Below are 26021 nucleotides of genomic sequence, written 5' to 3'. Positions count from 1 at the left end.
GCTGCTATGTGACGGGAGAGGATAATGCTGTGTTCTATGTGCTGTAAGGAGTAGCCTTAGTGAATAGTAAATCAAGTTAAAAATGTGAAATCAACATGTGCATTAGACAATCTTTCTCAGAGTTCACTAAACCTCTGGCCTTCATTATTGCTACTTGAGGTGACGAATAATTCAATGCAATATTCTACCAATTACATAATTTGCTTCAAAATGCAATGTGTTGATGGGTCCAGCATTTGTGGGATGGCATCATGGCCAGATCAAGTTAGCTAGAGTAGCACTATGTCTTTTTAAATTTGGTGGATGTGTTCAATCTGGTTTAATCTGGTACCAAATAGCAGTGTTGTTTTTCCTTACTTTAATGTTCCTTTGACTGTTTTACTAACTACGTTTACAATACTTTTGCAAGAAAAACTGGACAATAGGCACTGGAAAATTTGCCACAACGGCAAACAATATTCCCTCCGTCTTATCAGCATCCCAATCACAAGCATCATGAGCTGGTGCTGTGGCAGTTGCCATGGCTGTTGTTGCTAGGTAACTGTTTGTAGGGAGTCCAGAAGGCTGGTGCCAGTGAGGTGTAAGGAAGACCACAGAAATCAAGACCAAGCAAACCATTGAGCCAATTATGATGTTGTTTTCCCTCCAGCTGTAACAAATTAAGATACATTTAAAGTTTACCTTTTTATACTGTGATGGTCATGCAACAATTGATAATACTAGTATATAATGAGAATACACCTGTATAAAAAAAAATCAAAAGGACAGAAGCATCGTTGCAGCCTTAACCATGCTAAATTAAAACCTAAAATAAAAAGCTCGAACCTCAACGATTCCTGTCAATGCCTTTTAGTTTCAAACTTATCATACGTATCTGTGTTTAAAATATCAATGGGTCTCTTGGTATCAGTAAAGGATCTGAATCCTTCTTTCACCACTGGTAGCTGGGGATGTCTATTTTATAATGAAGCTCATCATGTGGGAGAGCAAGATTTACCAGTCAATATTCTAGGGAGGGGCGAAGAGCTGTTGTGTTTAATGATTGGCTGTTAGGTCAATCTACTACCACGTGGGAGCAAGGTAGACCAATGGCGGCTCTCAGGGCGTGGCCAATAAACCATCGCTAACATCCAGCCATCATGCTAGCTGAAGTAGTCCTGTGCAACTAGCATTGCTAACTCATGCAATGACATACTGGGTTACGTTCTCTATGTGTAGTATATTTTCACATGGACACTGGGATATATAATGGAAACATCAACGTGTGTGTGAAGGCGGCTTTTTTCTTTGTCAAGAGGACCCGATAGGACTGCTGTCTCGGTTAGCTAGCCTCTTAGCTAGCGCGGCTAACCGTAGCATACTCAGACTGCCTGCCATCACGGCCAGCACAACAGACACCAAGCCAAGTCCACAAGTCGGCGTTGGAAATTTCTACCATCATGGAGAAGGTATTTAATCCACAAAGGCCATGCTTGTAACGTTATCTTAAGCTGCACTGCAGTTCTCACATGGCATATGGTAATACCGAGCTAGCTGCTAGCCACACCTGCTGTTCTACTGTTGGCATTCATTAACCGATGTCAAGACGGACGGCATCGTTATGTGTTCTGGGCTGTTCAGCTCTGACTTGCAAAATACTCCATCTGAAATTATTACCTCCAGTTGGAAGGTTACGTGAGTAGCAGCAGGCCGGTTAGCGTGCATGGTTTGCTAAGAGGAGGGAACGCCCAGTACTGCTCGGTGACTGAATTTATCCTGCACCTACACTCACTTGCAGGGACTTCTCATCTGGGGGTTTCGTCACCTTCCGCCTTTGTGGAGGGCAGATAGACAGGTGACTGTTGAGGCTTGCAGTCTTAAGGGTCAGATTTAAAATGAGAGATGAAAGAAAAGACTTCTCTCAACCAGAACTGCGGGGTTTAATCATCAACACACCCTCTTCCCACAGGCTGATTTCTTGAAAGGACTACCCGTCTACAATAAGAGCAACTTCAGCAGGTTTCATGCAGACTCCGTTTGTAAAGCATCTGTAAGTACCTTATTATACTATTCATGTCCTGAAACTGTCATTATTAACTATAATGAATCATTGCTTTGGATGAGATGCTTACCAATTGTCTACAATATTTGCTCATACACAAACCAAATAACGTAGAAACTATCAAATCCTGTAGTTGTCCCTTAACTATATTAGACAAAAAATGCATAAGGACAACAGACAACTGTCATTTGTAACCTCCTTAGTTATTATTTACAGAATCGGAGGCCCTCTGTGTACCTTCCAACACGAGAATACCCCTCCGAACAGAGTAAGTATCAAACTCATAGTCAAGGGAAAACGGTGAGAAAAGTCTTAAGCTTCAAATTAAGAGTAAGGCTATATTAATAGAAGCTGTTGCTTTACCGTAGTAGACCACTAATGCTTTTTTACTACATGCGTTTTGTGGAGACTGCTCTAAAATCTTTTTAATAAAAAACGTTAGCAACATGTTGACTGTGTTTGCTCTACAGTTATTGTAACGGAGAAAACCAACATTCTGTTGCGTTACCTCCATCAGCAGTGGGACAAAAAGGTGAGCATGTGCAGTTCTTTGTTCTTTTCAATTTCATCAGTCTAGCCTCACTCACTGACAGTCTAAATCTTTGTTTGTTGTTTGGTCTCAGTTAATCTTAAGCCTCAAAATCTTTAGTCCTTGTTAGCTGGATTAGTATAAAAAAGTAATATGTGATTTTACTGACTGCTGTGTAATTCTTTGTGTCACGTAGAATGCAGCAAAGAAAAGGGAACAGGAACAAGGTGAGGGTGACAGTCCGGCACCCCCAAGGAAGATTGCAAGGACAGATAGCCAAGAGATGAATGAGGACTCATAAAAGAGAGTGTGTATGTGTGCGTGTGTGTGTGCGTGTGCGCGCGTGTGTACAGAGTATAGCCAGTATAAACCAACCCCACCAAATTTATTTAGGTGGGATAATCCCACCTAAATAAATACTTCTGGCCATTCTGCACTATGGCAGGATGCCTTTCCTGGCATCACCAATAGATAAAATATATGTGGAAGTAGGGAAATATCTGTCAACAAAGCAGCCAATTATTGTCTAAAATTGTGTGCATTAAAATACTATAACCAGAAAAGATTTGAAAGCCACTGTTTGCCACTGACAGAACAGAGTGGGTGTCAGAAGGGGAACTTTATAGTGGTGTTTTATTTAATGTTATGCTGGGTACTCTCTGTGTCTGTATACATGCTACGCTGTGAGTGTGTTGTACTGTATGCTTGAGGTGAATGAATAGTTGAAAAGCGTCAGAGTAGATTTAAGTTTAGAGAGGAACTTGACAGATAGTCAGACACTACCTTTGAAGTTGTCTCATATACATGACTTGTGTAGCCACTTGGTCCCTTGGAGAGTCCGTCCTGATTTGTGCAAAGAACTTTTTGTTACTGTTTTAATTTTATTACAACAATTATTTTTTATGTATGGCAATGAGCTTCCTGCCAGCCACAGTGCCCACCCTCTCAGTTTCACTGCCCACTCTGCAACCACATGGGGGCATCGCGACATTTCTCCACACTGAACTAAGACTGCACTGTGAAGAACCGCACAAAGTAGAAGCAACTCTCCCATAATGCCCCGTAGATGTGTGTTTATGGTGAATATGCATACCTTGATTATATTCTGGGACTTGTTCTTGTAGGATAAATGTTGTGGTGGTGTTTCTGAGAAATATTTTTTACATCTAGCACCACCTTCTGGCTAAACGATACTAGTGTATGGGATTTTCTGGGAGCTTTCGCTGCTCTTTCATAAAAGGACAAAAGAAAAGTAAGGAAAAAGTTGAGCTTGAATACAGAGTTGTAAAATGTTGGACTTTTAGTTGCACAACAATGTAACAGCACATATAGTGATGAAAAAATGTACAGGAATGTCTGGAAAAGGAAAAAAAAGAAGAATGTTATGATGTGTGTAAATAATTGCCAGTACCAGAAGTTCATCCAATGTTTGTGTCTGCCTTTTTGTAAAATAATTCATGCCCATGGATACGATAGTAAAAGGACCTTTGTGAAAGTGAAGGAAAGAGCCACGGTGCTCAGTGGATGTTACCTTGCCTTGCATGTTGATGTTTTCACGGCCAGGTATTATACTTCCGGACCAGTAATAAAACTTAAGGGGTGTTGGCATTGTGGTGTTCTCTTGTGTGAGTGTGGAAGGTATTAGCCTAGAGGCCTTACAACCTGTCATCATGGTTTGGACCCTTTAGCTCCACCAGCTCAGGGCCTGGGATAGCTGTACTGTTCGCCCTGTCTTTGTGACAGCCCTAGAGGGTTTTTGTCACAAGAGCTGGCTTAGATGAACACGGGACTTTAAAGGGACGTTATATTTTCAGCCATAGAATGCACAGTAAGCATGCACAGCAAAGTGCAGTCGCCATCCTGCCTTGTTCCTGAGCTTCAGTTTGTATTAGTGTCATATACTGTACAACACTGAATCAATCTTTTTTATTATTATAAATATCACTGCCCAGCAGAGTCAAATCAAAACTTCCTGTCCTTTTTTTCGGTTGATTCTGCAATGTGGGGTGACAGTGAGGTCTTTCATCTTCCTACCTACAGTGTAATTACTGTTTCTTGAGCGTAAAAAACACAGTATGCTTCTGCTCAGATAGACTATTCTACCACACCCTAATAAGCCTTGCCCCATGTCATGTGTGTTTGATCATCAGATATGTTCTTTTTAGCTTTGCTGAAATAAAACCGCATTGAAACTGGGTTTGTGTCATCTGGTACTTCTAGATGATTGTACATCCTTGATTTAAGGAGATTTTGATTCCCAGTATTGAAAACATTTGTGAGTGAAGAAAAAATGTGCAGCTGTGAACAATTTCACAACACATGAAATGCATTTGAAATAGTTTTATTAACCATTTTCAGGTCTTACAAAAATATGACAAAATAAATTAAAAGAAAAAAATAATCCCATTTCCCAGTATTTCTCTTTAAAAGATCTTTTTTGTACAGTGGTACGTTGGAAGAGCATATGATGTTCAGCAAGTGAGACTTCCATGTAGGTCTTAACTTAAATTATTGAGGTTAGGGTCAGGTATTTAATGTAGCTGTGGTGAAACCCTCACCTGTTCACACGTTCTCCAGAAGAAGACAGTACATTTACTAAATTCAGTCCCTGCCAACTAATTTCACATCAGACTGCCTAGATAAGCCCAAATCCTGTAAAGAACTGCCGCTGCTTTAATGGTGAATTACTGACAGTTGAGTCTCGGTTGTCTGAGCTGCTGTCCTGACGTGAGGGACGCCTGTGCTTGGCCCGGTGCTGTCACTGGCATGGCCGATGCCTCTTGATGAAGCTGTCAATGATGCCCAAGGTCTATTCATTTACTTCTACCAATGCTTTAAATGCCTCCACATTAGCAATATGCAGACGTTATTGCTGCTCCTAAGAGTGCAATGATGAAAAAAGTGATAGGTTGTTAAATGCTATCAATTTCTGTCAAATTAATCTGTCTTCCATGACTTAACTGTTCCCCTTCTCAATTTAGTCACCTCTGCTCTTGAAACTGGCTTCTCATTTTCTACACAAACACAAATGATAATATATGGACTCTATTGAATCATGGTGTCACTCATTCCTGAAATGCTGAATGAAAAAATTCTGCAAGAATAAAGATTTTTGTGAGACTATGCTCAGCTATGCCTACCATCCTGTTATCTATCAAATGCCCCTTTAACAATGACCAGCATGTGATGCACAAATACATGAAAGATATTAAATTTCTCTCTGCGTTACACTTCTCATGTTACATTTATAATGACCAATAACTCCCAAATATACAAAATAACTGTAGATTCACAGTAAAATGAGACTGTGACCACACATATTGATCTGCAGCATTTAATGTCAGTAGGATCTTTTTGCCTGTCTGTGAAGTACATTTTTGTTTTCCTTAGGCATGAGATTGAAAGGTGGATCATACTTATTATGAAGTTGTTACAGACACATTAAAGCAGCAACACAATATTTAAAAAAAAACAGTTTGAAGCTCAATGTCATCATTACTCCTAGACTAGACAGATTCTGTGAACACAAAGCTGTAGATGGATGAGATTATTGTTATTATTTTAATAGCAAGTAAAGCCCGATTCCTCATGTTAAATATGAGACAGGAGAGAGCTGACACTGGAAATTGAAGGGACACAAAGAAAAGATGCATAGAGTCCAGCTAATAATAATAAAAACAATGCAGTAGGATGTGTGTTGTAGGGGGGGAGTTAGTTTAGACTTATAGTAATACATCTCCTACAACTCAGTGTTATTGCCAAAATGCACGCCAGAGGTGGTGGTGTGAAAATGCATAGTTAATGTTTCTCTCTCTCAACCTACAGTGTGATGGCCTCTGAAACTTTGTGTTCCTGTGTGTACCTTATCTAATGTCACCATTAATCATTTATTTTTGAAGAGTCTGCAGCCTGACACTCTAATTTTTTTGTCCCCGCTGTACACTGAAGACTGGTGTTATGGGTCAACAACATATTTTGCTGTGCAAATAAACTCTGGCGCCACCTTCTGGAGACCCTACAGAAGTGAAATACCTGTTTCTGGTAGATGGTGTGCTTACCTAATGGATTAGCATAATGTATACAACACCCTAGAACATACAGTACACATACATCTTGGATTAACAGTATTATCTGAAAAATACCGCTTTGGTTAAAAAAGTAAATTCCCATTTGCACTGCAATAAAAACTGCTGAAATTGGTGTGTATAAAAAGATATGGAGCTCAACATAAATGAGAGAAACTATTAGTTGCCCCATAGTTGCTGAGAGTAGAGGCAGGTGAGTAGATAGTATGTACTGTGTGAAAGGTGTAAATCAAAACAATCCAGCTTTTGCATAATGTTATGAGGCAGGCTGGTGTTGATTCTCTCTCCTGCAGAGCGAGATAGGGTTCTATGCAGGGCCTAAGGGTTTAGTGCAAATGTTACTTCTTCAACTCTACGCAAGTTTGCCAAGTCTGGTTAGAGTGTGTGGAATGGAGCCCCATCTGTGTTTATCAGGCGCTCTACGGGCTTGGATGGAGAACAGCACGCACATTCCATGCTCCGTTTTCTCAAAATCACCTTTGTCTATTTCTGCTTTTTTTTTGTCTCTCTTCCACTTGTTCTTTTGCGAAAAATACTGGTACGTTACAGCTCGATTTACTAAACTCTTTCCTTCCTTTTCGGACTAATCTGACACCGTCACAGGATGGGAAGAAGTGTTCAAAGCTCAGACATCACCTCAGCTTTGAAAATAAAGCTGGGGATACATCAGGGATGCTTATTACGGGAGGGTTTGTGATGATTGAAAGAATAAAAACACTGACTGATATTGCTATTCCATTTTTTTCCACTTCAATATAAAAGTGAAGGGCCCAAGAATTCCTCAAAGTTAAAAATGAGACAATATCTAATAATCACTTGAGTTGTGATGGCTAAAAACAATCCCAGAAGTTATTTGATGTACAATTTGTGATCATTTCATACCACTGTGTACATTTTTTTAATCCTTTTGTCTCCACAACAGACGGTGTTGTTATTGTTATGTCCTAGTTGTAAGCATTGAGATGCTTACAATTTATGACCAGAAGAAATCCAGATGCACAGCTCTCCACTTTAAAGGCTTCAAAATATTAGAAACGCAGCTCATGCATTTCTTTGTGTATTGCAGACAAGGAAGTATTTGTTTGTGTGTTTGTGTGTTTGTGTGTGTGTGTGTGTATGTGTGTGTGTGTGTGTGTGTGTGTGTTTATTTGCTCATGACAAGAGGGCTTACATCTTTCTTGTAAAGCCTGTTTTTTTGCCTCTCAGCCATAGAGCAATTCAAAACAATAGTCACCTCTCATCCATCTCATCTCCTCTTTCTGCTTCAAGTACTTCTACACATAGGAAGAACAGAAGGAAGGCCAGGCCTCTCCTCACAGTAATCACATCACTTATTCAGTTGAGATGTAACAAATGACAAGTTTGTGTGTTTATGAAGCTACTAGACTTTAGAGCCAGCCGGGTCCAAGTCTGTTGCATGTCCGTTCTCTGAACCTTCCCCTCCAGACGAGGGGATCTCGTCTGGAACACCATTCAAGTCAGACCTGGATGGTTGTCTGTCTGCCGTCTGTGATGATGATCCTTCCCCAGGTCTGTGCAGCGCGGCCCCGTTCACATACGCTCCCCCCTCAGACTTCCCAAAGTTAAACAGTTTCCCAGGGTTGAAGGCTTTGCTGGGTGACTGAGAACGCTCCTGAGAGCTGCTACCTGATGATGAAGATGATGATGATGCTGTAGCTGTGGTGTTAGCAGCTGTGGTGGTGGCCGCAGAAGCTGCAGCACCTTCTTTCTTATTCTCAGGTGACTTGAGGAATTTAAAGCTCAGGAACCCGGGCAGCTTCGGCTCATTTCCGGTGGGGGACTGAGGGGAGCGAGCGCCACTCGAGGAGAACTTGCTCTGCAGCGGGATGATCTGCTTCAGCTTCATCACGTTATTGTTGGCCAACAGAGAGCTGGGCCTCTTGGGTTTGTCTGACCCGCTGCCCCCTCCTCCTCCGGCCCCAGGCCGCGATTTGCTGCTGTGACTTTTGTCGTGGTGATGATCCCCAGAGGAGTCGCCCTTGCTTTCGTCCCGCTCCCTTTCCCTGCGGGCCATATGCTCTGCCTGCCTCTGCCTCTCCTCCTCCTCCCTCTTCCTCCTCTGCAGCTGCTGGTAATGCTGCTGCGCCTGCCGCTCGTGCTTCTGCAGAGGAAGGAAAAATACATTCTCACAATGTATTTACTAGAATCAGCACTAACCCAGCTAACCATTACAATGCTGCAATGCTACCCATCAAAGAAATCCCTTACTAAGAATCCTGAATTAGTACTGCAGGGACCAATACAGCCTAATCTCTTTTCTATGTTCTACTTATTGTGTTTCTCAAAAGTATAATTGCTAAAATATCACCAGAAGTTTAAAATATGCAATTTAGCTCTAAAATGACACCTGCATTGTTGCAGTACAGCTTGTTTGCAGCAGAGACTTTGGCTCCTTTGATGGCTACAGCTATGGATTTTTCTATATTATTACAGTACTCTGTTCATAATGAGGTAGTTGTTTGAGGGCTTGTTTAAACTGCCTGAACAATTATTAAACTTCATCCATCTTGTGCATCTCGTTTGCCCATGACAAATAAAATGTTCTTGTTCTTATGCTGTCACAGTATTTACCTTAAAAGCCTCCCTGCGCTGATAATCCAGTTTAGCCATCTCCTCTCGGACCCATGTAGGAATGTCAGGGATAGCCACATGGATGACGTACTTCAGGAGGATGGCAAAATGCTGCACATATACAGGCAGGTAGAAAGAGGAGGTTTAGGAAGAAACTAAAAATTATTCTTTGAAAGTACAATCCCAATCAGATATAGGACACAATGCTTTGAAATACTATTTAAGGGTATGTTCCTTGGACTAATTCTTGCACAATATTATCTAGTCCTTGAAATCATGCTCCTGATAGGCCTGACTTCTTTATCAGGCCAAGACAGAGCTGCAGGCTGTTTACCTTTTTCCAAATATAGGCATGCACAGAGTACAGCACTAACATAACCAGTATCAAATATGTTACAAGTAGTGTAAGAGGAGAAACATGAGGAGAGTTTCAGTGCATCTGTTCATGCTTTTTAAAAGATCGGCAAATTGGGAATACATTATTATTCATCCGTGTGAACACCATTACAGTTTATTGTGCCATACAAGCCTTCAACTTCTTTGCAGGTATAAAAATACAGACAGTAGTACACAAAATGCTTTCTCCCTAGAGAAAAAAAGTTTTAAAAAGCACTGGTCCAAGTACTTCAGACGGACTTGCAGGAGAGAGCAGCAGTACCTCAAGGATGACGATGGAGATGATGGCCATCTCAGGGCTGAGCCATGGGAAGAGACGCTGTAGCTGACCACATTGACCAATCAGGTAACAATTCACTATGATGGCAATCAGACCCATGGCTTCCATTGCAGTCTGTAAAGGAGAAAACAAAAAAGGATTAACTTTGCTGTTTCTTAACACTGAATTTGTGCTATGCACAATAATCAATTAAATTTAGCTCAGTTATTCCAACCAGTTATTAGTAATTGATCTTTTCAATGTAATTGCTACACAGATACATTTACATGATCTGGTCTTTCACTTTAAAAATGGATGTCATGCCAGTGTGTGTTACATAACACAGCATACTTATAACTATTTAAATGTTTCTTTGTATGGCAGGGAATTCAGTCAATTTACAATTACGGCATAACAACTTCATGAGCCTGTGTTAACTTTCTGACCTGCCACTGGCCGATGCTCTCCACTCTAATTCCAAAGGGCCTCTGCAGACCGGTGCAGAGCTTAAAGGCATCGCTGCGGATCTCAATGATGTTGTTGATGAGCGCGCACATGGCAGCCAGAGGGAAGGCTGAGGAGAAGAGCACCACATAGCCAAACTGGACAAACATCTCTTGGTAGTCCTGGAAGGTGTCCTGAGAGGTGCAGAGTGGACCATTAAACCGCAGCTCTACCAATTAAGTAAAGTCTGAATGCAGCTAGAAGATAAGACAAGACTGCCATTCTGTAGAACAAATCAATGCACAATGCTACCAAACACCAAAAAAGATGTCATTAGCTTTGTTTAGTTGTCATTTAGTAACTTAGGATCTTTTGGAACATAACCCAGTGTTATCTACATCACACTCAGGACATGTGTCATGCTACTGTGAAGGCTGAGGGATATAGTGTGAGGAGTGTTGCAGTTCTTATTTACGACATATGTGAAACCTGAGTTCAGTATGAGTAGAATGACAGTGTTACCTGGCAGCTGGCAACATGTATGGCTAAGTTGTTTACTTACTAATATACAACATTTTACGTTAATTTTCTATCTATCTTACCTAAACGAAACCCTTCACAATCTAAGTTTCCTTGAAAACCTTAAAGAGATTTTGTCAACCTGGGTAATATTCTCATGTTTTTGTCTATTATGACTTTGATTGGGAATGATAAAATTCTACTCAACCATTTTAGACTTTTGGGACATCTACATTAACCGGGCAAGGAGCATGAGTCCCCAACAGCTTTCCAAATCACAGAAATCCTCCCAATTAGGATTTTGAGACTGACCATAATTAAACTCCCTCTTGATATTGCGAAGAGCTGCACAAAAATGACATAGTGCATTTTTCTTTGCCTGCATCTATACAATTAAGGCATGCCCCAGTTGGATTACAAACTCAAAGATGTGTGAGAGGATTTGGGTTAAACTGAAGTTTTACAAAGATTCTTTAGGAGACCTCCAGACTTCAATCAATGTCATTCTTGCAGAGGCGTTAGAGGTTGTTATGACCATTAGTCATAATATGAAAATAATATCACCCAGAGTGACAAATGGAATTTACCATTAAATATTTCAAAGGATGCAAATTGCCAGTGCCTGTGTTGAGTTTACAGAAAAAGGTCACTATACAGTCCTGCTTACAGAATAAGTCTGCATGCAGCTCTCCATCTCAGCCTGAGTGAGTATGTTGCTCTCTCTTCTCTCTTCAGGGGGGTCTATCCATGATTCCCTTTTTGTCTTAGGCTCAGGTCTCTCTATGCTCCTGCCTCTTCTTCTGTGTTGTACTGATGTAATGCTCTCGGACCCAGAAGGCAGCGGGGCAGCGCCGGCAGAAGCCCCAGCATTAATTCCCTCAGTCATGCCTGTTGCTCCCCCACCTGGCTCCTTCACATCATGGATGCCATTATCATCGTCGTCGTCACACATTTCAAATACAGAGGCAGGGTCCATTCCTTTTTCTACCATCGTGGGGCTCCCCTCCTCCAGGAAACTGGTGTCCATGGGGGGCCCACTGCAGACTGGCCTTCTGTCCACCTTAACAACAACAACAACAAAAACACATTAGCGGTACAGCATAAGCATCAGAACACTTCATAAATATTTGTTATCACCCAGCTTATACCTTCTCTATGAAGCTGACTTTCCTCAGCTTCAAACCACAGTCGATCAGACTTTCCTCCTCCGTCTCTCCTTCACTGAACCTCCCGCTGTCAGCCTCGTCCCTCTCACCTCCATCCTCCTCATCAGGCACCCCGCATCCCCCGTTCAAACACTTCTTTTCCCTGAGAGAAGTTGAAAGGACAAAGAGACATCAGACAAAATGTGTGTTTGTTAACCATTCACAGCGGTGTTCTGTCCACAGTATTTCCTTAGTGTTTGTCTGGCATGAATCATAACTGCATGCGGCTCGCAGACAATGTCAAGTGCAGATACAGTGGCTTTGAGTGTTGGTGTGGATGACAACAGTAAACACTTCAATGTCTTTGTTCATCACACTGATCTTATGATAAAGTGTCAGTTTCTCTCATTGCATTCTTCAAATGAAATTAGTCAAGGATACATTTCACTTTACTTTTAGACATCCCAGTGTTAATACTTGCTAGTGTATGTTCACTTCATTGATTATTCTAATGAGAGTTGTAGATAATGAGTTTGACCTTCTATCTGGCTGCCCCAACCCGGGCCTGGTGCCCCTCAGTCCAGGTCCTGGCATGGCCTGGTCGGTGGGAGAGACCTGGGCTTTTCCAGCTGCTAGTCGTGCGTATTTCAGCAGCACTGAAAGCAGCAGGTCCCACACAGCTCGCAGTGTGAGCTCGCCCAGCTTGTGGCGCTCATATAGATAAGGCTGCAGCACCTCCTTCACATTTTGAAGGAACTGGCGTATGATGAGCAGAGTGGCCAGCATCTGACAAGGACAGAGAGAATCATTCAGAAAATATTACCACACTAAGTGAACATGCAGTATAGGTCTGCACGATTAATAATTTTAAAATCACTGTCTCAATTCACCCTGTTCACAATTTAATTTTTAAATGAATTTGATTTAAAAAAATACATATACATGTATGTATATATATATAAACAGTATATATACAGTTCACATATATACTAACTTTGGTTTCCATTTAATTTTACGAGCCAAATGCATCACGAACGCTACCACTTTCTTCTGTGAGATTTACACAGACTGTAAAAAAATGGTTTTAAAGCGCTCCCAAGCACTGCAATACTCTCCTCTCTCTTTAATGTTTACAGGCTTGTGGTGATGCGTGGTGACCTATATGTGCTATAGGTGCCCAAAAAATCTATGTTTGGTTAAAATTGTCGAGTAAATGTCCTTAGTTTTGGTCTTTGATAGGTCAAATAACGTTATATATTTCCGACCGTGACATTTCATTATGTCATACAATTGTATGATGTTTTTGTTAAGTTCTTATTACACAATACTTGTTCTGACCTTTTTGAATCCCCTGACAAATAACCCATATTACAAAAAAAAATAAACTACTACAAACTAAACTAAAACTAATCCTTTTCAATCAAAAAAACTAAACTAAACTAGATTAGATTAAATAATACTTTATTCATCCCACATTGGGGAAATTCCCTTAGTATATCAGCAGCAGCAGTTTTCTACAGTAATAAAAAAACAAGTGAAACACACAAACAAACAGGTAAACAACAGACTATAGACTGAATCTAAAGTGGCGTCAAATCAAGGTATTGTAAAGTGCGGTTGCCTTAGTACAAAAAAAATTATTGCAGCATAAGTAACTGACGTTGACATTAAATTGAATATGTAATTAAAATAATATAGGAAACGTAGGTGACCATAATATAAATCATATTTACCTGTGACCATAAATAATTTTGAAAAAGTAAGTAGTTGTAATGGAAAAATATAAATACAGATAATAAAGATATACAGAGAGCGTGTGGAGTAAATGAAAAAACAGGAACAGAAACTACAACATTATCAGTTTCTGTTCCTGTTCCTGTTTTCATTTACTCCACACACTCTCTGTATATCTTTATTATCAGTATTTATATTTTTCCATTACAAGTACTTAACCCGCTTTAAAAATTAAAACTAAACGTAATTTGAAAACAAAACGTTAAAGCGAAATAAAAATACAAAATAATGACAAATGCTAAACTATAATAACCTTGGTTTAGCACTGCCAATTTGTTTTGTTTTGTCATAAATATTGTTAAAACTGATAGAAATGTTGGCCAAAACTATGAAAATAGAACCCAAGTTGTAATAAACTAGAATGATCCTTTAACACTCATAATCGAGCAGTGAATCCATCTTCAGCAGCCCTTTAATATACACCCAGAGTACACGCATACTAAGAATTGTAGCATCACAAAGCTTACAATCTATTACTGGCTTCAATCTAAAAACCATTTGTTTCCAAGTCAAATAATGCCACCACAAACATTTTCTTTAGCAACAGCACAGAATGCAAACACAAAAACAACAATGATTCCCTGACAGGAACATGGATAGAATGTTACTTTCAGTCAATGATGGAAGACCTCAGAAATTGAGAAAAGGAGATATAGTTTTCCATTGCTACCTACTAGAACAGTCAACACAGATACGCCACAGATCCCACCAGATGGTTTTCATTTCAGATACTTAAATGACTACACTAACGTCACAATGCCCTAAGTTCTTCTCCCCTAAATGAGTTTTGACTTTTTAGGTTATAATTTTATTCAATTTAAACTTTTTTTTTCAAAAGGGATGACAATGCCACAATAAGAGCAACTAGGAGAAGGGTACTTGCAACAACAGCTTGAACTTTGCAGAATTTACGCGGCACAATGCACCATAAGGAAGACACTACAGGTGAATAAGGAACTATTATTATATTATATATATATTATTAGATATATTATTGTATTACAACTTTGCGTAAACATTTATGTTTAAATTATCCAACAATGGCTTTTGGTTAATTTAGCAGACATTTACAGGCATAGGTAGACAAAGTGTAGTAAAAATAAACATCTAAATGTGTATTTTAGATGTTTCATTTCCAATCGTCTGAAAGAACACATGTTATGGAAGTAAAATAGCCCAAAAATCCAAATTGAAAAATGTGACTTTTGCCTGTCTCCCCTTAACAAGGTGTACTCGAAGGCACCATGGAGTCCCATTGTAGCACACATGCTTTACCTTCCTTGTTTGTTTACATATCTCACTCACAGCAAAAGGCAAAATTTTGCCACACACCGGTGAATTCAGGGAAACAGGAGGATGTGTCTAGTTTTGTTTCTTGGTTATCTCTGACTCCGGCGGTGGCCGTGGTGTCTCGAAAGTCAAGCTGCAGGGTAGCGGTTAGCCATTGTTAGCAATGCCAGTATTAACTCATTACGCTGTTTTTGTGCATACAAACAGCATAAAATCATGTCTACAGATGTGAACAGCACTGCTTGTACAACTGATTTAGTGACTCTCAAATAACAAAGAAGTGCTTATGACTGTATGTTACAGTACTACAGCTTTCACAACTGTTTATGCATGGTGCAGCCATGATGGATTTTTAGCTCGAGGTACTCGGAAATCCGAAGTCAGGGGGCATGTTTCCAACTCTGACCTCGGAAAATCCGAGTTCCGAGTACAAATGGAACGCACACTGTCTGAAGAAAAAATCAACAGACACAGACTTTTTCTTCGGCCGTGTACAAGTTGGTGGGGGTGGATGAAAAGAGAGAAAAATATTACAGAAATTGCCAAACCTGCTTCTGATTTCAATTGTTGAAATCATAAGCTAATTTTGATTGATTTTTTATTTAAAATCTTGAAATTGTGATACACCTGGACTACTACCCCTACAATAGTGGGGCTTTGTGCATGTTCTGTCCAGGTCTTTCTTTGACAGCTATTGGTTTTTAGGAGGCCTATGGAAATTAATTAAGCATAATCCTGTTCTTTCAATGCTGTTTAACCCTTGTGTTGTAGCCTAATGCAGTTGTAAGTCAAATGATAGTTTAGCTAAAAGATAAATAGGCTGTGACAAATGTTTGCAGAAGCTGTGCTGTACTGGTTGGGAATCAGACATGGAAATCAGGCAATGTTAACATAATATGACAAGCTCAATGAGGCGTCAGACAGAGTGAGAAATTAAGGTACAAGTGGGGAGAGTTGTATTGGAAAAACAATTCCCACAAAATGGACAAAAGAAAAAGGCCAATTAAAAAAATCCACATTGACTCCACATTCCCATGTCAAAGAAAAAAAAAGGCAAAACTCGCAACTATTGTAACTAGAAATTATGCATAAATGCAGGTGAGGAGGTCACAATTTGTACTCAATATGTCAGAAATAAAAAACAATCATTAAAACAATCAAACATCTTCTGACTGCTACAGTTTAAATTCTATCTATCATTTCTGTCTGGTAAAAGCCATGTGTCTCCAAAATTAGGAGTTGTTAAGAAGCCTAAAAAACAGGATTATATTTGACATCATTACATTTTAAAATATTTAATTGGGTTTTGCATCTTCTGGAAGTTGCACAGTTTTCACCAGACAATCAAAACACACACTGTATAATTTTATACAAAGCAGGTTGGTAGTTCAAGTTTTTGCGATTTGCAAGGAACATGCAAGGTTAAGACCCAGGTGGTCAGAAATTGAACTTGGACCTCTTTTCCAGACAGTGGATATACAGGGATCATACTTTGGACTTGAGTAAAGCCCTGAAGAACCAGGGAACAGAGACCACAAGCATCTGGATCTTGAAGAATAGGCAAGGAAGCAGATTGACCCGGACCTGCCGCTGCAGACTCCTTAACAAGGACAACACCAGCAGCATCTTCCACAGATGGACAAATGGATGAGATGTGCAGATGGATGGTTATGGAAATCATGGAAGAACCACAGATGTTGTAGGCCAAATGAACTACTGATGAGAATGCGTGACAGAGTAACATTAGAACTAGGTTGTTTCTTACCTCTTTCAGGCGCTCCATGTCTTTGAGGTAGAATCCAATGTAAAAAAGGCTGAGATAAGAATTTACAAACTGAAACTGTAAGAGAAAGAAATGCCAGGTGTCATTAAGAAGAAATTTGTGAACGGGAATGTTTAAAAAAAAAAAAGGTTTCTAGAGCACATGGGTAGTTCAGATATTATGTAATGAAAATACACTCACAAGAACCATTTTGATGATGAGATTTTTCTCATAGGCACTCTGGAGTCTATAGTTTTCTGTGGAATTGGAAGTAATTACTAAGTTTTACAAGGGATTACTAAAGATCCACAACAAGTGTTCAAGATTCTCAGATGGAAGATGATCTATTAAGAGATGAACTGCTCTGAATGTAGATCTGGATATATCTGGAATCTTAACTCTCACCCATGTCATTGAGCCAGCAAGCGATTTTCCTGTACACCTCATCACATGCGGTCACAGTGATAGCCAGCATGATTTTGGGAATGAAGCGAGCTAGCCGAGGCATTTCCTTGATCCCCATCACAAACTCCTACAGAGACAAAATCGCAGCTTTTTACTCTTTACCTCTGAGAAAAAAAGCATGAGGGGGCGTTCATAGCAGATGTGTTCACAACATTTTAAAGGCGGAGGTATTTATACATTTTCTCTTGGTTTTATTTCGATCAAATTCCACCCACAGCCTGTAGATGTTAACAGGCTTGCTGCATCATTACATCCACCCATAAAAGAATATTGACAAAACTAAACAAGTACAGATGCAGGGTAAAGAGATTTTTAACATCTAAACTATAATTGCTACAGTTATACAATCAGGACACATAGAAAACAGATGCTGACAGCTGACTGACCTGCAGCTCAAAGCAGATGAGCATGACCAGGAAGACAAAGCAAAGACAGAGAATACAGATGGGCAGGCTGACCAGCCATCTGAATGCACGCCTCCGCCACGGAGGATAGTAGATCTCCTCACATCCTGTTACGGGACTGCAGCGCTTCACTCCCTGCCGAGAAAGAGGGAGAGGGAGAGAGAAAGAGAGATGATCAAAGGGCCTGAAAAAAAGGGGCTAGGAAGATGGAAGGAGTCAGAGTTTTTGTTTATCTCACCCGGAACTGAGGCCGTGGTTCCTCCAGGGATTCAGCTGGCGTATCCAGTGTTCCCCACTTGAATGCTAGCTCAGCCCCCCTCCTCTTCCACCGCTCCAAAAAAAGAGTGGCCCACACCACGTTGAAAAGTGCAAACACCACACAGCAGATGTCACGACTCGTCTGAAGCAACACAAAGCACAGATACACAGACTTAAGACTCACAATCATTTCTGGTGGTTGGTGATTTACGTTGTTAAAGCTACGTCAGCTTCTCTCCTCACCTGATCCGACTCAGTAAGCATCCACAGTACGAAGCCAATCACAGCAGGATATAACATGGAAGTTGTGTAAAATCCCAGCCAGGCAAAATACATGGCAATCTTCACCCCAAAGTAGTCACAGATATCGTCTGTAAACACAAGTGAAAAATGATCAATTAGAAGGATAAAATTACACAGGTATTTTGAATCTTAGAGGATAGAAACAAGAGCAAACTAATTCAAAAGTACTTTCTTATGTTGTTGTGTCTTGGGTGTTATGCATATCAGGGACTATCATCTTTTACTAACCTAAAGGCTGTTTCTCACAAACAGCCTGTACCCAGGACTTCATCAGCTGACCGAGGATCCTCTGCTCGTGGAGAGGAAATACCTGTTGGATCACACCTCGCGCACTCAGCTCCGGGACTTCGGAGAATAAAAAAAAAAACATGGAACAAAGTAAGTTAAAATTACTTTACATTCATTAGCTACTTGAAGAAACCTATCAGGGACAATAAACCATCAAATCCATCCAAATTATGCTTCCAATCATTTTAAACCCAAACCAACAAAGAGATTATTTCCAAAACCTGCCAAAGAACTGTCTTCTGTTTATTAAAGACAAATATCACTGCTGCCGTGTGCTGATAAAGGATGCAACTTACTAATTGGCTGGCCCTCCAGGAAGTTGATATTATGAAGCACCTCCCCATGTTTGGCACGTAAATTGTCTAGCCAGTATTTAATGATGCTCTGCCTCTCCTGCAGCAAATGCAAGGAGAGAATCATTCCAGGTGACTTTGTGACAGCATATTTACTCGTATATATTTACTTCTACTTGTGTGTGTGTGTGTGTCGTGAGTGTGTGTGTGTGTGTGTTGACACTAACCTGTGAAGTAAAGAAACACAGTTCGCTGTCGATGTTCTCGTAGATGTAGTCCTCATCACAGGAGTAGTTTCGTGTTCCTCCGCCAAATTCGGGCTTAACCGCTTTCCTCAGTCCTATCTCCTCAGCACCTCGCAACAAACTGCAGGACAACAATGAGAGACTTCAAACACCAACAAATCCACTTTCTGATGGTGTTACAGAGTATTAGATGTCTTCAATCTATGATGTTGGAGAGAACAGCAGTGGTAGTAACAGCGTAGAGTGTTGTTTTTCAAATTCCTCAGATCTTCAGATTATCAAGTCATCTGTTAGTCACTCACTTTTAATTAGTCATTCAAAAGTTGGTACCTCTTCCCTTTTCAACAAAAGACTTTTACCAGCACTTTTCCCAACTGTTGAATGTTTAATTTTCAATAAACTTGTTCTTTGACTTTGAGGGACTTGTACCTACATCCTGAAAGTTCTTTTTTAATGTTTACTTTATCAACAACAGTTGTGATAATCAATTACGTAATTTATTAAGCATTAAGTTTCATATCATTGTAAACATTATATGTTTGGCCTTTGGACTGTTGGTTGAACAATACAAGCAATATCAAGATTTCCTTTTGTGCAATATTTTATTACGTTTTATTAAATCAACTACTTATACATTTGTCAAAAAAGATCAGTGGCCGAATAAATAATGGAAACAATTCTTAGTTGGACTACATTTTACATTTTGCTGGAAATGACCATAGTGTATTCAGTCAGTTTGTTCAGTCAGTTTGTTCATTGGCTAACATAAAACAAAAGCAAACAAAAACATTAGCAGGGATGGATTGTCCTTCATAGTGTTGAAGTCATCTGAACTCTCCTCTAATGCTTTGACCCCATCACTCTCATCATCTCATTTCACATCAACCCTTACTCCATGTCTTCTCTCTTTCTCCCTTTTCCTGCTTTGTCTACTCTCCCCTGCTCTCTTCATTCTTTGATCCTCTCCTTTGTTTCCTTCTCCCCCTCCTCATCCTTTATCCCATCAACCCCTTCTCCTCTCATTCTGTCCTTCACGGCGGCTTTGTGCTGAAATTGCAGTAATAATGCAGCACCACGCCCTCTGTTCCTTCCAGGCAGACAGCTCACCTCTCTCTGTCACATGTACATGTATATATAGTTTATACAGGAGCACAGCCTAGGTAGGCCTGTAACATCCATTCATCATGCAGCACAAGGCAGTACAGTGAAGTACGATCAGCACCATGATGGATTACAGTAGAAATGTGAGGTGTAAGCTTCAGTATAACCGCTGAATACTGCTTAGTGTGCTGCACCATCACAATAAAGGTCCTTGTATTGGAAAAAAAACAGGGAGAATCTATTTAAACCAACTGTTTAGTAATCTAAGCCAATAACTGAAAGGCGTTTTAGAGGTGCGCAGCTCCTGCTGCTGCCAGGGATCTTGAGGAGGTGACCCCTTTCTTATTTAATCAAAAACGTTATCACCTTTAACACTCTTTCCCCCAAATACAAGGAATCTTATTTAGGAGACACAATCAAAGGGAATGTGTGGACAAAGCTATCCTTGTAAAAAAGCAGATTCCTGGTATGAGAGAGCACTGCATGTAAGGTTTCTCCTAATTTAGCAAATATCTATCAGACGTAATGTAGAAACACAGCAGAACCGGATGGCATGCTGTACATTTCCCACTCAGAGCTGAGACATGAGTGATGGATATTATGTCAGCTTTGAAAAATAGAAGAGGAGTACATTTACTGTCTGAGTATGTTAAATGCTACATTTGTACTTTCTGCTGCTGTTGTTTTCAAAGCAATGAATGGAGACTTTCTGAAAATACCACAAAGAGCAGCACTTAATTTGTGACCTCAGCTGTTTTGATCTCATACGCAGATTTTCTACACAAGTCTCTCTTTCAAAACAAAGCATATGGAAGAAGGAGCATTTCACCATTTCAGCTGATAGGAAAATATAAAACATGCCTACATTTGACAGCTAACACACCTGGAGCTGGTACTCTCACATAGAAGGAATTAAAATAAACATTATCACCGCTTTAGTATGCAAAGTGAATGACTATTCAAGGTGAGTTTGAAAGAATGGAACACTTTCTGTGTTATTTTTTCTTTCACATGAAATGTAGGTCAACCTATCTTAACAGCAGGTGTGTGTGTGTGTGTGTGTGTGTGTGTGTGTGTGTGTGTGTGTGTGTGTGTGTGTATGTGTGTGTGTGTGCGTGTGTGCGTGCGTGCTTCATCTCACACAGCAATCATTTTACTTGAGCATTCCATCTGAAACCCACTGGCACACATTCAGAAAGCACTCTCTCCTCGCACTCTCTTACCACATTTCCCTCTCTGTTGTTTTCTCTTTGTCTTTCTACTTCACTTCCATCTATTCTTTTTTGTACTCTTTGCGTCTGTCTCTATCCGGCTCTCTATATTTCTTCCGGCCATCTGTCTATTCCTATTCCATTCACTGGTAAAAAGGTTTGGTTCAGAGACTCTTAGGGTTTTCAAGAGGTCCATTGTTAAATGCACAGAGAGTCAGCAGAGAGCACTTGTCAAGAGGTGAAATGCAGTATGGAACAGCGAGTGACACCCTTGTATTTCTCAGTATTTACACCAAAGTCAATGCTAAGATTTAAATGACCCTGGGCTTGTCCCCGTTTGCCATGGGGATATTTTCCGAACAAGCGACTGTGTCTGTGCAGTGTAATCAGAGCAAATACAATCCATACTGTTTAGCCTGACTCTAACCTTCTGCAAAAATCTAAAGAACCTGCAGCCAGAAGCAGTGGTGCTGATACAGTTAACCAGGCATCACGGCAGCCTCACCAATGATTCACTGTGTTTCAACTGCTGTGCTTACTATAGCTGTAGCTAAATATAATACAAAAATAAACTAAGTACAATTTGACACCAACTCAGAACAGCCAGGATATTTTTGTCTTAACTAAACCTTAAAGTGCTCATACTATGGTCATTTTCAGGATCAAAACTGTATCAGAAAAGGTTTCCATGGTTTGATTTTCAAAAAACACTATGTTTTTGGTTCACCCTGTGTGTAGAGCTCTCTGTTTTAGCTGCAGAATGAGGCATCTCACTTTTGTTCCATCTACAGTATGTTGGGAGTCGCACATGCACAGTACCTATGTAAAGACTACCAGGCCAGTCAGAAGCAGAGGATGAAGGATGCCACCCTAGAAGCTAGGCAAGCATTGTAACATGTGTTACAAAGTGTTGGACATTTGTCAAGGAAGTTAAGACTGGACTACAACAGAGCTGTTGTAGTGGTTTCTGTTGGAGATGGAAAGTGCCTTTGGGGTGGACTTGGGGATTTTTCAATTTGTAAACCTATAATGTGCACAAAAAAGATATATGACACAATAAAGAAAAGGGAAAAAGCCAAAAAGCATAATATGAGCACTTTAAACTACAGTTCCAGAAGAAAGTGATATACACTGCATTATTCATTTGGCAGTTTAAACATTTCTTGTCTCTGTTGAGAAAGTTACTGCTGTAGCTTCTTGCCTATATTGTTTCCAGCGTGAGACAGGGTAATTAGTTCACACAGCTACAGTTAAAACAGCAGTAATAGTAGTACTATTGTACCTACCACTATTGTTCAAAAGGTGGTATCTTATAAGTCTGGAAATAATCAGTTTAAAGGAATAGTTTGACATTTTGGGAAACATGTTTATTTACTTTCTTGCCAAGAGTTAAATAAGAGGATTCATGTAGGATATCACTCTCCTATCTGTACTCTAAATATAAAGCTACAGTCCGTGGACAGTTAGCTTAGCTTAGCATAAAACATAGTATGAACATGAAGCTAAACTGTCAGTCTTAGTGCGGGATTAAACGAACAAGATATAATGTGTTAGTATTTTTTAAAAGTGCTGGTAGGCATAGCCAGTTCAGCTGTTTCCCTTTGTTTCCACACTTTTTGCTAAACTAATCTAACTGACTGTAGCTTCACATTTAACAGACACCTGTTCACCTCTAATTGGGCAAGAAAGAGTCAAATTGTTATTTTTGGTGTCGTTGGGGGAAAACATCTTAATAATCTTTCAGTTTATTGTAATTCATTGGTCTGAGAGAAAACTACACTTCTGCACCTCCTCTTGGCTCTGTTACCAGGCTTAGATAATCTAGCCTGCGACGGGGGACTTCGGTCAATCACAGGTTATTTCAGAGAGAGAGAGAGTTTTTATTGGCTGTTCTGCGCATGCACTGCCCATGCCAATGAGAGGGGAGATGGAAAGCTGCTGAAATAGGTCTTTTCTTCAAATCAAATCCTGGTGTTTTTGTTGCATTTTACCCACTGCAGCTTTAAGGATATTAAATCATTGAGAACAAAAAATACAAATAGCTACCTAATGGTTAAATTCTACATTACTACATTTTCTGAAAACTCTGATGGTCGTATATAAACTCAAGATATTGTACATTAATGATTTCCTTCTTTTATTTTTTATACTCTTAATTATGTGAGGATTTTGTTATTAATTGAATTTATTTAAAAAGTGTTTTGGACTGTTAATTGGACAAAACAAGACATTTAAAGATGTCATCTTGTGTTCCGGGAAACTGTGCTGAACATTTTCCCAATTTTCTGGCATTTTATAGTAAAACCAAAATACACAATTATTTAAAGAAATAAACAATGAAAAGAATTATTAGCTACAGGTAAACTGTCAAGATCATGACTTAATACACCCTTGCAAAAATGTGCTGCTAACAATAGAAAACCTCTGTAGAGAGTCCTTACTTTTCATATGTAGCAGTGACAAAGAATGCGTAGACTCGTGTGTGCTTGTGATGACGTATTTGGATGATGAGCTCTGGGATTCCCAGCCGGATGTGGTTCAGTAGCCATAGCAACGTGTGGTCATCTGTAGTGTCTGTGACAGGAAAAACAAAATACATATCTAACCATACCCACGCATCACTGTACAGAGGAGCTGCCGGAGTACTCCCACAGGCTTGTACTACAGTAATTATTCCTGAGCAGCAGCTGGAGGTAAAGAGTTGTACCAACAAACACTTCTCTTCTCAGCTGGTTCAAAGATTGAAACTGCTCATAAACAGTTTTCTCTGTTCTTCAGGCTATGGCTGAGAAAGTTAAGTGAAGTAGGAGGATCAACGTTATAGTCATGATCTTCATCGTTATTATCAGCAGTAACTGTTTTGATCCCTACTGCTCAGCAAGAGGTTGGGATCTCTGGGTTTTTTAAGAGATAATGTTCTAAAAGGAATTTAAATGGGAGAAATAAAAACAAAAAAGGGGATGGCTTTCTTCCTTGCCTGTAAAATGAAAATTTCAATTTATAGCTTTATATTCATATCACAAATTCGGAACAAAATTATGGACTAAGATCACATTTAACACTTTGTGCAGCCACAGTGACTGTTGAGCATTACAATCGAAGGATGTTTCTTATCAAATTTGTGTTAAATTGTATAATGCAAATATATCTGTGTGCGCGTGTGTGTGTGTGTTTGTGTGTGTGTGTCTCTTTGTGTGTACTTTTACATATACAGTATGTGTGTAAAGAAACATTGGAAATTTCCTTCCTCGAGGGCTGTTTGAGGGTCAAGAGTTGTTGTTGGTTTATGGAGCTGAAATTGTTAGCCAATTATTCAGATAATTATTTGGGAACTTGATTTTTTTTTTACTTTTCAAGCTAAATTGCCATGTACTTTCTGGTATAGAAAAGAGTATAATACATATAAAAGACAAACAAGTGAGTGAGTGTGTGTGAATGCTTGACCTGCAAATGTCATGAGGACATCACAGTTCTCCGTGGGCACCGTTTTCATCCAAGACTTATGAGACATGATGTGTCTTCCAGCCTGCAGCAGCCGCTTTCCAAACAACTTATCTGAGACAAGGACAGACAGAGTGAGATAGAGACACAGAGAGGGAGAGAAAGAGAGAGTCACCTTGTCAAAGTGAAACAGTGTAAAGAGCAATGACCTTTTTAACATTTTCGGCAGACCCCCCTCTTAAACTCTTACCTTGCCCTGACACTCACACACAGAAAAACAGACACACACACACAAAATCGTCTCGACTGGAAAGATTTAAATGTCACGCGCCTTTGCCTCACAACATGAGACTGTCAGAGCTTACCCTGCCCTGCCAAGACCAGAGGCCACACATTGTCCACACTCTAAATTGTGACATACGCGCACAAGACTCTCAATCAACTCGACACATGTAAGTGCAGCTTTCTCCCAGTGTTGTCTGTACATACTGTACATGTATGTCCTGAGTCTCATTGACACCCAAATACAAGTGTTGAAAAATAAAACTTGATACGTAGAAATTTTGACTATAGAGCTGTGAATTTAGCTCCTGTGTAGAATTACCTTGTCTCTATTCCTGAAGTAAACACCAAAAATAGCTCTACTGTAGCCACACAGTAATGTCACATTATATCACAGTCAGCAGCAGTCTGAAGGAAAATAACACACAGTATATGTTTCTTCTAGATTGAATATACTGTTACATCATGGAATTATTTTATTAACAACTGCAATTCTATTGTCCAAGCTCAAATGAACTTTATCTTTGACACCTCATTTATCTGTCATTGACCTGGATTCTCATATTCCCACTGATGTGCTTTTCAGAAGGACAGCAGTGCCAAGTGATTTTGTAACCAGTTTAACCCCAGAGCCTGCTCAGCTGTTAGAGGACAGCTTGTGAAAACCATTTCCCGGTTCCTGAATTATAATGACAGCAGCCTGGAGAGAATGCCGTCCCACAACGGCCTTGTGATCACTGAGGCGTGGAGTGTCAGAGGAGCTGGAAATTGGGGCACTTTACAGAGATCTTACACAGGCACGTTTATTATCAAGAATATACTAATTTTTTGTTCTTATGTATTTGAAAGCAATAGAAAATGTTTAATCTAAACC

At 39.8% G+C, this 26021-nt stretch overlaps 2 protein-coding genes across 6 annotated transcripts in view; one reads left to right on the top strand and one right to left on the bottom strand.

Moving 5' to 3' along the window:
- Positions 1–1070: 1070 nt before the first annotated feature.
- On the top strand, positions 1071–21318 carry dda1 (DET1 and DDB1 associated 1). 2 transcript variants are annotated; one of them, XM_034881070.1, is made up of 6 exons: positions 1071–1448; positions 1949–2029; positions 2258–2309; positions 2512–2573; positions 2767–2871; positions 21257–21318. In XM_034881070.1, exons 1-5 carry the CDS (start codon positions 1440–1442, stop codon positions 2869–2871), a joined length of 309 nt encoding a protein of 102 aa, XP_034736961.1. In that variant the 5' UTR covers positions 1071–1439; the 3' UTR covers positions 21257–21318. The 2 variants fall into 2 exon arrangements, with proteins under 2 accessions (XP_034736961.1, XP_034736960.1); XM_034881069.1 differs by lacking the exon at positions 21257–21318 and having other exon boundaries at positions 2767–4766.
- ano8b (anoctamin 8b) overlaps positions 5007–26021 on the bottom strand; it is a 38676-nt gene continuing 17661 nt past the window's right edge. For 2 of the 4 annotated variants that reach the window (XM_034881065.1, XM_034881066.1), the window contains exons 2-20: positions 24869–24979; positions 23866–23998; positions 19095–19233; positions 18871–18967; positions 18515–18631; positions 18227–18354; positions 17964–18125; positions 17708–17860; positions 17262–17388; positions 17058–17113; positions 16860–16934; positions 16586–16720; positions 12549–12796; positions 12014–12173; positions 11533–11925; positions 10349–10540; positions 9906–10037; positions 9248–9358; positions 5007–8777 (exon numbers count right to left, since the gene is read on the bottom strand). In XM_034881065.1, coding sequence (XP_034736956.1) covers positions 8037–8777; positions 9248–9358; positions 9906–10037; positions 10349–10540; positions 11533–11925; positions 12014–12173; positions 12549–12796; positions 16586–16720; positions 16860–16934; positions 17058–17113; positions 17262–17388; positions 17708–17860; positions 17964–18125; positions 18227–18354; positions 18515–18631; positions 18871–18967; positions 19095–19233; positions 23866–23998; positions 24869–24979 — 3410 coding nt within the window. In that variant the 3' untranslated portion in view covers positions 5007–8036. Of the gene's footprint in view, positions 8778–9247; positions 9359–9905; positions 10038–10348; positions 10541–11532; positions 11926–12013; positions 12174–12548; positions 12797–16585; positions 16721–16859; positions 16935–17057; positions 17114–17261; positions 17389–17707; positions 17861–17963; positions 18126–18226; positions 18355–18514; positions 18632–18870; positions 18968–19094; positions 19234–23865; positions 23999–24868; positions 24980–25115; positions 25228–26021 lie in introns of those variants that run through there. The other 2 variants (XM_034881068.1, XM_034881067.1) reach the window with 2 other exon arrangements.

Source organism: Etheostoma cragini, chromosome 9, assembly GCF_013103735.1.
Source record: "Etheostoma cragini isolate CJK2018 chromosome 9, CSU_Ecrag_1.0, whole genome shotgun sequence".
NCBI lineage: Eukaryota > Metazoa > Chordata > Actinopteri > Perciformes > Percidae > Etheostoma > Etheostoma cragini.
Note: the sequence above shows the minus strand (reverse complement) of the source record. Positions and strands in the feature narration are given on the sequence as shown.